A 12,577-nucleotide genomic window follows, 5' to 3' on the forward strand; every position below is an offset into this window, starting at 1 on the left:
GTGATAGTGGAGGTGGTAGCGTAGATGTTATCGGCCTTGACTGTGGCGGTGGACGAGGGCAGAAGGAGTCAGTAGCGATGAAGCTGACATAGATGAAAAAGGAGCCAACATCTTTCTTTTCCTTTTCTGCCTTTCTTCGGCGAATTTTTAATTTTCTTTTGGATTTTCTCACCTTATGTTTTTCTTTTATTTTTTTACTTTCTGTTTTTAATTTACAAACATTTTATAAATGCATATTTTTTAAGTTAACGATTTTTTTGATTTATGATCTTTTTTTAATTTAGGAATATTTTCAAATTAATTAACATGTTTAAATTCACGAAAATTTGGCCTGGTTCGCAAACGCACCACAAGGGACGCGCCACAAAGAAGAAACATCAGATAGATAATAGCACCATCTATCAACGTGGGTTGCTCAAAAAAAATTCCATCAATGTGGGTGGGCCGCAACAATTGGCCCGCTTCACAATTGGCGCGCGTTGTCGGTCCGGTCTGGGTCCAGTCCAGACAAGAACCAGGTGTCCACCCTTCCCGTCGACAACAACGCGCCGCACACCGCCATCCCTGTTCCGCGCCACCGCCGTCCATCCCCTGCCGCCTCTCAGCTGACTCCAAACACCACGCCGGCGACATGCCGCCCAAAGGTTGGTACTTTTCTTTTTCTCTACTAGGCACTCCTCCCCCCTACTTCCGCACGAACGGCCAACTTGTCGCGCTGCGCCTGACCTCGACGCGATTGATTGGCTGCAGAGCTGCCCGGGTTGTACTACGACCCGGAGAAGAACCGCTACTTCCCCACCAAGGGCCGCATCCCCGGCGCCGCCACCCGCCCTCCTCGCCCTCCGCCGCCGCCCGCTGAGCCCTCGCCTCCTCCCACAGCACGCAGGAAAAGGGCGAGGCAGTCCGAGCTGCTGCATGCCAGGGAGATGTACGGCGGTGGTGTGATATTCTCCAAGAACAACAAGTCCACCTTCAAGCAGCAGTGCCAGTACACACAGGCGTCGCAGCCGATGGTGCTGATCCGAGCTTCTCTTTTGCTGCAGCTTTCCCTTTCGTTTCGTGCAATATATGCTGATACCATAGCGCTGCTTGGTAGGTTTGGAAGTACCAAGGCACAACCTTAGTGGCTGATAAGGCACTGGAGGAACTGCACGCCATGGTTCAGACTCCCAGTGGGCTGCGTGAGTCCAAGCTATTAGCGACCGGCAGCACGAATGGTTCAATCAGGTGAGGTTTGCCAAAGCACTCATTTTCTGTCCGTGTAGTGAAAAAGCTTTAGAACTTGACAATTGATTGTTGGGAGTATAGATGTACCATCAGTTGAGGTTCCTGAATTCTTGATACCATACCGCCGATGCGTTCTCTGCTCAAACATATTCCAACGGCTAACAAGCTATGCAATAATGGATTTTGAATTGAAAACGAAATTACTAAAACACAAATACAGCAATTTCTCTTTTCTTGAAGACAGAACTTGCATGGCTTTATAAGTTTAAAACTTGTTGGATTCTTTGATATTCAGTTGTTCTCTTTGAGTATAAGCATGACCATACTGGTGTTTCATGGTGCATGACATATTTTTATCTGGCAGATTATTTGGGTTGGGAACTGCTCTAGAGAATTTTGAGGATGAGATGGAGTTTTTACCTCAGCCTGTTTGGACTCCCTTGGGAAAGCAGAAAGCAGCAGTGAATTCTCCACTTGCAAATATCTGGTCATCTGAAACAGCTTTCTCAAACTTCTCATCCAGTATATCTTGCATAAAAAAGTTCGGGCACAACTTTCATGATGCAGCCAGCACCAACTCATCAGTTCAGCGAGCATTGTATCCTCAAATTGTTGCTTCTATTATGCATATTACTGTTGTCATAATTACATGTGTTTCGACTTGTGCATTTTATGTTCTGTACTATTGCCTGGTAATTGAACATGAGCTTGGGTTACTTGACATCGTAAAACATGGTGGCTACTCTTGGATCTGGAGGATCCGGTGGTTCTGTTTATATTATGGATATGTCAACTATTGACTCTGCAACGGTTTCACGGAATGCTCATGGAAGAATTGAGAGAGTTGCTTCATTTGATCGTACAGTATGGACTGCTGATTGTAATTCTGATGGCACACAAGTAGTTCTAGGTGAGTTGGCTGACTGGACTTCAGTTTAGGCCATGCCCAAAGTTCCCCTGTTACACAGAGTAACGAATTTGTTTTTTTATAATCCTTTCAGCAGTACTTTATGCTATTTAATACTCCCTCCGATCCAAAAAAAAAGTGTCGCAGCTGTGAACTAAGGTTAGTTCAACCTTAGTTCAAAGCTGCGACACTTATTATGGATCGGAGGGAGTAGTAATAACACTATCAAGTTCGCTGCATTCAGAAGCTTTGATAATCTTTTTAATGTATTGACATGGCAAGATCATTCTATAAGAATCTATACATAGAAACTGACTACATTACACAGAAAGATTAGCTTGCTATTATGAGTATGTATAATTGCCTCCCACCATAACTTTGTTATACGAGTTCATTGAATGTTAAAGTCATTTGTTTCATTAGGTGGAGGTATTGTAGTAACTTGTTGTCACAACTTAGCTTTTTTAGAACTGTAGCAGCTTTGCAAGTTGTCTATTTTATACAAGGGAAGTGGAAGGTCCTTTTTCTTGGAATTATGGGAGTAGGCAGTGGAGGAACTTCCTCTGTATCAATTAAGCTTGTGGATTATTAAGCATTTTTGCTCATATTATTTCTAGGTACAAACACTGGCGCTGGTTTGCTTAATTTGGAGACAGGGACATTATCATGGCTGTATCGTTGTAAAAGTGACATTCTTTCCCAGCAATTTGTGCACTCGGTAATAAATTATTTTAAATGTGTACATTTCCACTTAGCAGGTTTCATATGTCCAATGGTCTGTTAGGTGTGTATTGTCAGGAGAGTCACAAAAACTTTTTGTCAGTTTTTGGTGCATGTGCAATTTGCCTTGCACATACCAACTTCTTGAAATAAAAATGCAATTGGCTGCCAATTTGTCTTCTATGAATAGCTGAATAAATGCCTCATGCCTCTATTTGCTATATAGAACTCTTTTTTCTTTCACCAATACACCAAGCTGGCGTATCATTGCATTGATAGGTAGACAGAATACAAGAGTTGAGGACACCTAGCTCGTACACTACGAGGCGTGCCAGGGGTCCTCATGAGCAGAAGAAGTGGGTTGCTCGGCCCAGTTACAGTGAGTTTACATCGCGTCAATTACAGCTTGGAGTCCTTTGGCACCGGCAGTGGCCCAGGTGCGCACGTCATCTTGGATCGAAGCAAACAAGTGGCTAGCAGAGGGTTGCCGTAGGTCGAAGATGCAAGCGTTGCGATGCTTCCAAATGGCCCAGGTGACTAGCGGGACTAGGGACGCAAGGGCTTTCCGGAGCGACACCGGGATGGAGTTAGTAGCGTCTCTCCACCAGCCGTAGAGGATGAGGTCGCCATTGGGAGGGCTGATGGTGAGTTTGCACCAAGCTAGAGTGCGATGCCAAATCTCCTTGGAGAAAACGCAGGCGGCGAGGAGGTGGTGGATGTCCTCAAGGTCTTGATCACATAGGACACAATGAGGAGGGTGGGCCAATCCCCGCTTGACTAATCTCTCAGCCGTCCAACAACGTTCCTGCTTGGCGAGCCACAGGAACATTTTGACATTGGTTGGGGCCCAACCCTTCCATGTCAGCCTCCAGTCCATGTCCACAATGGAGCCTTGGAAGAGAGCCATGTAGCAAGAAGAGGCCGAGTACGTGCCGCTAGCAGCCATCGCCAGCGAATGCGGTCTGGGTCTGAGGATAGGGTCACCTGAAGAAGACGCCTCCAAAGGTAGATATACTCAACAGTGGCTTCGACACCAAGTGCGTCGCGGATGTCCTGAATCCAGGCCCGGTTGAGGAGTCCCTCATGGACCAGGCGCTTGTTGCGGCATCTCCGAGATACCAAAGTGGTCAGGCTTAGTGTGATCTCGGCAATCGACTTGCCATCCAACCAATGATCAGTCCAGAATCGGCAGGTAAGCCCGTTGCCAATGGTCCAAGAGGTGGATGCACGGAAGATGTCCTGCACGTCGGCGTCATCAGGCAGGTGGAGATGGTGCCAGGGCCGCGTGGGGTCGGTGATGGGCAGCCAAAGCCACCTAGTCCGAAGAGAAATGCTAGTGCGTTGTATGTCACGCATGCCTAGGCCGCCAAACTCGAGGGGGCGGCACACCTTCTGCCAGTTCACCAGCCAGTTGCCTGAACGGGCCTCCTTGCGCCCATGCCATAGGAAATCGCGGATTAGCCGGTTGGCGAGCTTCAAGATGGAGGGCGAGAGGGCCATGGCCAGCAGCAAGTGGACTGGCATGGCGCTCAGGACATGGCGAACAGGGGCAAGTCGCTCGCCACGGGAAAGTAGGCAAGCTTGCCAGGTGCCAAGGCGCTTGGCCATTTTCTCCACAAGGGGTAGCAACGCTGATGTGGGAACCTTCCTGGAAGAGAGTGGAAGTCCAAGATACTGGATGGGGAATTGTGTGGTCTGGCAAGAGAGCGTCACACCGGCCCTGGTGGCTGACTCGTCCGTGCAACATATGGGTGTCGCGGAGCACTTTGCGAAGTTGGTCTTGAGGCCTGAAGCTTGGCCAAATACCTTTAGGATGCCCTGCACCGCCCGGAGGTCGTGGTCGTCAGGGTGACAGAAGAGGACGACGCCGTCCGCGAACAGTGAAATGCTGGGTATGGCGCGCCTACTCGTGAGGCGGTGAAGAATGCCACGGCTGGTGGCGTGCTGGACCAGAGTGTTGAGCACGTCGATGACCAGGACGAATAACATGGGCGAAATAGGGTCGCCTTGCCGTTGTGGCATGATCAATGGGTGGTCCGGGGGTTCCATTAATAAGCACTCTCGTGGAGGAGGTCGAGAGGAGAATTGCCACCCAAGCGCACCATCTTCGCCCAAAGCCAAGGTGATGAAGGACCTCAAAGAGGAAGGGCCATGATACTGTGTCGAAGGCCCGGGCAATGTCGAGCTTGAGGAGGACGCGCGGCGCCTTGAGGTTATGCAGGAGACGCGTCATTTGCTGAACCAGCATGAAGTTATCATGTACGCCGCGGCCAGCGATAAATGCGCTCTGGTTGGCGGACACAATGCCGTCAAGGCGGGGGGCCAGTCTCAGGGAGAGCACCTTCGCGAATAACTTGGCCAAGAGATGTATCAGGCTGATGGGGCGGTAGTCGAAGAGGGAGGAGGCGCCGGCCTTCTTAGGGAGCAGAGTAAGAAGTGCTTCGTTCAGTTTGTGGAATCCACATCCATTCATCAGATAGAGCTTGTGGAAGACCTCGCAGATGTCGTGCTTAACTATGTCCCAGCATGCGTGAAGAAACTCCGCGGTAAATCCATCAGGGCCCGGAGCCTTGCCAGCCGGTAGACGCTTGACGGCCGCCCAAATCTCGGACTCGGAGAATGGCGCGTCAAGGCCGGACATGTCAAAGGCCTGATGGTGAATGGCCTGAAGATCGATGGAGGAAGTGCGGGCCTCGTGGGAGCCAAAGATCGAGGTGAAGTGCTCGAAGGCCATATTGCTCATGTCAGCATGGTCTGAGACCAAATTTCCGTTTTCATGAAGCTGGAAAATGTGGTTTTTCTGCCGGCGATGCGCAGCGTGAATCTTCAGGAAGGGTGTGCTCGTGTCGCCTTCCCGGAGCCATCGGAACCGAGTGCGTTGGCGCGCGATGGACCTCTCAAGAGATGCGAGGCCAAGGTATGCACATTTCAGTCTGCGACGCTGCCAGGACTCGGCATTGGAGAGGGGGCGGACGTCCACTCTGGACGGTAGATATATTTGTATGAGTTGTCTAGCTGGTTCCTGAACTTTGAGCTTTCATCTGTGATTTGATTATTAAATGGTTGCTATTGCTACCAAATTGCCACATTTGGCGTAGTTACTACAACATACCTTGCCTGTCTCCACTATGCTCATGTAATTTTGCTCATTTTGTTCAGGGAAATGTGGTGCTATGTGGCCTACGGAATGGGAGCATAGTCCCTGTCGATGTGCGGGAAAGGCACAGTAGTCGCCCTACTGGTCGATCTTCACCTAGCACTGCTAGGGGGACAGTTCCCATGCTGTCTGCAAGGCATAATGCCAGAGGGAGAAACCAGGTAAATACCACTATTAGAACACAGTGTGTTTAATGTAGCCATCAAAAGTTACCATCTCGGCATTGTTCAAGTTTTTTTTTTGTACTTTGACATATCACTAAAATAAAATGATATTTTGAATGCCTAATTAGGCAATTCAGCCCATCAATGAATGTATCATATGATTGTGGTTTGGAAATAAAAATCCTTGCAGGCTGATAAGGCAAAATCATCTAGGGTTATCTCTATGCCTTCAGCAGTTTGCAGGTAACCATTATTATTCTTGACTCGCTGACACTCTAGTTTGGACATGGTCAAGTTTCTTGGTGCTAAAAATTGATATTGTTATCCAGCCTGGTTTCTCTGTCATCGGATGAACACTACTTCTTAGGGAGCTCCATGGATGGATCGGTAAGCTTGTTCTTAATCATTTTTTGTGGTATCAATGAATGAGTAGCTGTGCTCAATTTTTCACAGGATTGATTTGCCACTAACGATAATATTTTCTTAAAACTCAGTGCAGTTTAACAAGATGTTTTTTTGCGGGGGTAACAAGATGTTAACTACTCCCTCCGTCCCATAATATAAGAATGTTTTTGACACTGCGGAGGGAGTAATAGATAAAATGAGGCTGAGAGTAGCCCCCTGACACATTATTTAAAGAAGATAGTGAGAATACAAGATACACTGGTTTATTTGCCCTGTGAAATAAATCAATGAGATTTAGTCCTCCCCAAAGGGGTTATTGCCCAGTTCCCAGATGTTAACTAATACTCCCTCTGTCCCAAAATAAATGTCTCAACTTTAGTACAACTTTATACTAAAGTTAGTACAAAGTTGAGACCCTTATTTTGGGACGGAGGGAGTATATTGTTAAAGTTTCATGTGTTTGCAGAATAATGAGTTAAAAAGTCTACATGTTTCCTGTATCTTCATTACAAATATTAGCAGCATAATGAGTTGACGCTTTATTGTATGCAGCGAATTTCAAATTGATACAATTTCAGCATTTTGGGACAGATAAATTATACTCCCTCCGTCCCATAATATAAGAGCGTTTTTGACACTAGTCTAGTGTCAAAAACGCTCTTATATTATGGGATGGAGGGAGTATTATTTAAAATGAACTATAATTCTGTCTTATCTGAAATTATTGCCTCTGAAGTGAGGAAAGTACAGAGCATTATGCTTCTCTGAGATGGTAACAAATGTTTCATGCAGCAGCTTGACTTTTGTGTTTTCTGTTGTACAGATCAAGCTATTTGATCTCCGTCTCATTCAGAAGGGGGCTATACAGTCTTATGCAGGGCATGTGAATTCACACAATAATTTACCACTTGTTATTGATCCAGCTGAAACCCTACTTATGTCAGGTAAATTTATTATTGGTTCTAGACATCATTGTGGCTGTTTTTGTCATATACTGCTATGAAGAATGTCTTTTGAGGTTACCCATTCAAACTGAACGTGGTTTTTTGGATCGATAAGAACATTTCGATGTATTATTTGCATTTTCACTCGAGTACCTCACTTCATACTCCAGCTCGTGAGCATTAGACTTAAATTTGATTAATGTCAGCAGCTATGCTTGTTCATGCAGTGTGCCAGTAACAGATGCATTGGTATTAAAAAGATACCCACCTATAGTTTTTCTGTATGATATACAAGTGTAAGAGGGCTTTGGTATTCCTGGAATTATTGCAACATCGAATCATGAGTTTGCGAAAGCTAAATTTCGAGAAAACTATTCTGTTACTAGCTGGTCCATATTTACTTTATTAGGCTATACAGGACAATGAACAACATAGTGACATCTTTATGAACGTGCATGGCTAGAACATTCCTGGCATCAAATTGCCATTTTCAGCAAATCCTTATTCTTGGCAGGTGGGGAGGACTGTACCGTCCGTATTTGGAGCATCAAAACAGGCGAGCAAATATTTGCGAAGAGCGTGGCTGACACTCTCTTCACTGCACTTTGCTGGCCAGAAAGCAACCTTGACTTGGATGGTTCTTCTTCGCTGTTTGATCTAAACCACAGTTGGGGGGCTTGGATGGGATCACGTGATGGCCTGTTCTACATGCATGGTACTTAAACTGGCTGTGCACTGATACACTCTGGAGCGGACGGATGCAATTGCTGCTTTTTCTTCAGGAAGACGCATCGAAGACGATTGATCCTGTTGTTTCACCGAAAAGTCTGCTCAAGCTGGTGTCGCTGGAGAGATCTCAGCCGTCATAGTTGATCCTGTTGGTTCTGGAAGCGAGTGTTAGTTATATGGGATCTGCTCCTCATAGAGTAATAGTGATGATGATCATGTTGTTTCTCTTAGTGATAGGTAAGTGACCTGTCTAGTTTGGTATCAGAGTTACCTTAGGAAAGCAGACCATATTGTATCATATGCTTTTTTAGCATGGCTAGTTAGTCAGCAATGTGATATTTTCTTCAATGTTAGCAAACAAACATATTTCTGAACTCTGTTTGTATTCTAGCATCATATATTCATATTAGCAAACACTGCTTCGGAGGTATTGGTACACCATTCCAGATCTTTTTTATCACACAAAACTGGTGCAACATTTTATTCAGCTCTTCCTATTTGCTACTAGCTACACCTGAGCATGTTCAGGGTATGTTGCTTGGTACTGTCTACATTTACAGCACTTCATCTCTCAAACTTCCAGTTCCATGTTCTAGTTAAACCTAACGAGCTTTATAAATTCTCAACAGATAAGGTCGCCCTCTTTGCCGTTTGTCGCCAGTTTCAATCTTTCCCACTTTGTTCGGAGCGTGATGAACAGGAGAACGGTGTTCTGGCAAAGGAGACCGCATATCTGACCCATCCACAACCCCTGAAACAGGTAATTGCACATGATCAGTGAGGAGAACAGTAGTTTGTACTTTGTAGCGGTGGTTTGTGCACAACAAACATGCCCGATGCTGAATTTCAGAAAGACATGTCTGTACCTTAGTATGAAAGCCAAGCTTGAATCCAAGTAGGAGAGACAATGGCAAGCCTATTATGTAGAAGGCCACCAAGTTGGTCCATGCTACCAGGTGCTGCCAACCACAGCCTCTTGAAACCCCTACAAGTTAATCCACAGGTTACTGCCAAATGGCCTTCACCTGAAACAATAAGGTTGAAACACATTTAGAGAGATCCATTGAACTAACCTGACAGGACTCCCTGCGTGGAGTCCAGCACCACTGACCCAATGAGAAATGGAGTCATCGAAGCAAATGCACTTATCACTGCCTCACTCTTGCTGAACAGCCCGGCCCACAAATTATGGCCAAGACCTAGGAGCAGAAGAAATGTCACTCCCAGGAGTAGGGAGAGCGCGAGAGTCACCTTGAGTGCCTTCTTTGCCTTGTCAATGTTACCTGCTCCCAGCTCATTCGATACCCTTGTGCTGTTGAAATGAAACAGCACTTTTTAAGTCAGCATTGTCAACTTAATCTTAAAGGATATATTTTTTCCTTTCGTTGCAAAATCCTCAAGGGTTGATGACATGGGTGTCATCAGTTATCGTAGCAGTATTACCTGATGGCAGCAGCGAACCCGTAGGTGATCATGTATGAAATTGATTCCGTGTTTGCACTGTCAGGTTGCATCGCACTGATGTTAGCATTTTATGGACACATAAACATGATCTTCAGTACTCAATATGAAGGGAGAGAAAGATAGTTACCACATCGCAATGATAGAAGTGCTCATTTGAGAATCTGGCATCAGCCCAGCAAGCAACACCAATATCTCAAACGCCCAGTACTCAAAGCTGCCATTTGTAGGTAACCATCATATATTCTCAGTATGGGATATATTAAGAGGCGCTCAACGAATGGATCTGGGATTGTCGTAAGTGTACTAACCACACCATCATTGCAGAGGGAACGGCTAACTTGAGGCCGGGCAGCACGTACTGAAACGCTTCTGTTGAAAATCCCCCCCAGGTCTCCTTGAATCTCGTTGACAACATCACATAGGATGCCAGCATAATGAAAGATAGCCACAGAGACAGCGAAGTTGACATGGCTGGGCCTGCGAAGCCGAGCCCCAGGTAGTGCACGGAGGCATGGGTAATTCCGACATGGAACACCAGTGGCAGGAGCGAGAACGCCACCAGTGGCATCACCACGGACTGTGTCTGCAGGAACCTGAGGATACACTGGATGAAGCCAAAGGCAAACTGTGCCGGGATTGTGTATCGCAGGAACACCGCTGCCATTCTTGAGACCTCGGGGTCTTGGTGCAGGAAAATGAGGAGTGGCTCGGTGTAGAGCCACAGGAGCGAGACGAGGACTGAAAAGAGAGCCGAGGTGATGATGGATGCCTGGAGGTACACGCCGAGCATGCGGTACACCTTTGCGCCATAGCCTTGGCCGCAAAGCGTCTCCAGGGACCCGCTTAACCCAGTCTGCATGGGAACAAGGTAACGTTAGTCAGTTCATCAGTATGCGCTGTTCCTCTTGGTTTCTCTACTAAAATCTGCATTGCCGTAAGGTTTTGTGGTAAACTGAAGGGATAGAAACATCAAACTGTTGCAAAGTTGAAAATTCTCAATAGGAACAACCAGTCTAACCAGGGCTGAAGAAATTACAGCAACATACTGCACTGCTACCATAGTAGTACTAGCACAGTTCAGGATTTGACTTCCTCAGTTGTCTCAACCTGTGACCATGTGCTGTGTTTATTCTGAAGCCTGACATATGCTTAATTCCTGGGATCCGGATAAAGGGCATGTGCAAATCTGTCTACATTGGCGATGAAAGATCCATGATAATCTTACAACAATGGTCCTATCCTGACAAACTTTTGCATATTATAACGAAGTATACTTGAGAGTTGACTCTATGCTTCACAGCCAACACTATCTTTGCAACCACTACACACTAGTACTGACATATATATAGCCATGAATATAGGAGTTGACCAGTCTTATACTACCTACCGGCTAGACAACTGATCATAGCTCATGTACTGAAATGACACAGCATGGCATTGCTTTCATCTTAAGAGAAAAAAGAGATCCTATGCATGAATTTCTGCTGCACTTCCATGTTTTCTAATGTTGAATTTGAAGCCAAATGGCATGTTGAAGTTTTGTCTGTGTATTCCTTGCATCCATTTAAAATTAGCAAGTAGGTTAGGCCATAGTCAGGCGAATGCGCAAGGACTTTTCTTTTTTCAGAATAAATGTGTAAGGACTAAAGCGGCAGCTTTTAGGTGCCAGCATAATAGGGGTTCTAGAATTTGTCTGGTCCAAGTCCTCTGTATCCTTGTCTAGACAAGTCCTCTCTTTGAGACATTCTTCTCAAAAAGAAGTATCAATGCTGGATGTTCATATTGCCCAGTGACTGCAACATAACCCAACACTGAAAGAATATCATATCAGTTTATTAATGCATTCATTTATTTATCCTTTAAGAAAGCATATTCACATGCTAATCCTGTGCAATGGCTATGATTCCGTATACACCACAGCTCGTGAAAAAGCTTAAGTAAACGTTCCAATCCAAGATTGAGAAGCCATTTGCGTCATTTACACCATAATTAATATATTTAACAAAGCTTAGATAACCACTACAGACCTATATAGTACAGTACATGTCAAGGACCTAACCAAATATGCTTTAGGATATTAACTAATTGTTCATTTATTTATTTATTTATTTATGGTAACTCTGGTCTGAGTAATTAATCTGCAGACAGATCAAAGTGAGTAATTGTTATTCTAGTCTTGGAGACAGATCTAAGTGATAGAATGAATGATGGAGCATATGTCTATGACGGGCAACTTAGTTGAGCAATGGAGACTATGGAGTGGTGGCAGTAAAAATTGAAGATGATGGCAAAGGAGACCAAAGAAAAGATGGTAGGTAAATACCAAGCTCATATGAGCTCGAGCTGAGAACAGCACATTCGGTAGGTAAACATTGTTTTCGATGCATACAGGGAGGGACGGCTAAAGAGACAGACGAAGACGTTTTTACAGAGCATCTCCGGGCAGGTCGCTGGAGATGAGGAGGAGGAGAAGCCTCCTTCCCCTAGAATCAGATCAAATCAATGGAGAAGAAGGATGAGGCAAAATATATGATAGACTTGGTACCATGAGCGCGATGCCTGTGACGGTGGCCCACGAGTTGCCGAGCGTGGCGCCGGCGAGCTCGAGGTCCCCGATGCGGCCGGCGTACATGACGGAGACGAGCGGGATGGCGTAGAAGGCCATGCTGGTGGCCACCATGGGCGCCGCGAAGGCCACCTGCCCCGCCGCCTCCTCCGCATCCCACAGGCACCGCCACCACCTCCTTCTCCCTGCTGCTGCTGCCGCCTCTCCGTCGCCATTATCGCTTCTCCTCGCCTTGAGCTTCCCATCCAGCAACGGAGCAGCTGCCCCTTCTTCGCCCATTCCCTCTCTCTGCAG

The 12,577-nt window shown here is 46.1% G+C and overlaps 2 protein-coding genes and 1 long non-coding RNA gene across 3 annotated transcripts; 2 read left to right on the forward strand and 1 right to left on the reverse strand.

Moving 5' to 3' along the window:
- The first annotated feature begins 550 nt into the window (after positions 1-550).
- On the forward strand, positions 551-8,667 carry LOC119363903 (DDB1- and CUL4-associated factor 4-like). Its single transcript, XM_037629271.1, has 11 exons — positions 551-644; positions 751-1,013; positions 1,097-1,227; positions 1,592-1,824; positions 1,961-2,137; positions 2,752-2,852; positions 6,014-6,172; positions 6,366-6,418; positions 6,505-6,562; positions 7,404-7,524; positions 8,039-8,667. Exons 1-11 carry the CDS (start codon positions 632-634, stop codon positions 8,245-8,247), a joined length of 1,518 nt encoding a protein of 505 aa, XP_037485168.1. The 5' UTR covers positions 551-631; the 3' UTR covers positions 8,248-8,667.
- Positions 8,668-8,687: 20 nt separating this feature from the next.
- On the reverse strand, positions 8,688-12,577 carry LOC119363902 (protein DETOXIFICATION 18-like). The gene is made up of 7 exons (XM_037629270.1): positions 12,263-12,577; positions 10,026-10,570; positions 9,845-9,931; positions 9,697-9,753; positions 9,327-9,565; positions 9,120-9,238; positions 8,688-9,004 (listed from the first exon to the last, which is right to left on the reverse strand). The coding sequence occupies exons 1-7, from the start codon at positions 12,560-12,562 to the stop codon at positions 8,876-8,878; spliced, it is 1,476 nt and encodes a 491-aa protein (XP_037485167.1). The 5' UTR covers positions 12,563-12,577; the 3' UTR covers positions 8,688-8,875.
- Positions 10,451-12,234, forward strand: LOC119363904. The gene is made up of 3 exons (XR_005174513.1): positions 10,451-10,585; positions 11,862-12,028; positions 12,109-12,234. It is a non-coding gene; the product is annotated as an uncharacterized LOC119363904 (long non-coding RNA).

This window comes from Triticum dicoccoides, chromosome 2B, assembly GCF_002162155.2.
Source record: "Triticum dicoccoides isolate Atlit2015 ecotype Zavitan chromosome 2B, WEW_v2.0, whole genome shotgun sequence".
NCBI lineage: Eukaryota > Viridiplantae > Streptophyta > Magnoliopsida > Poales > Poaceae > Triticum > Triticum dicoccoides.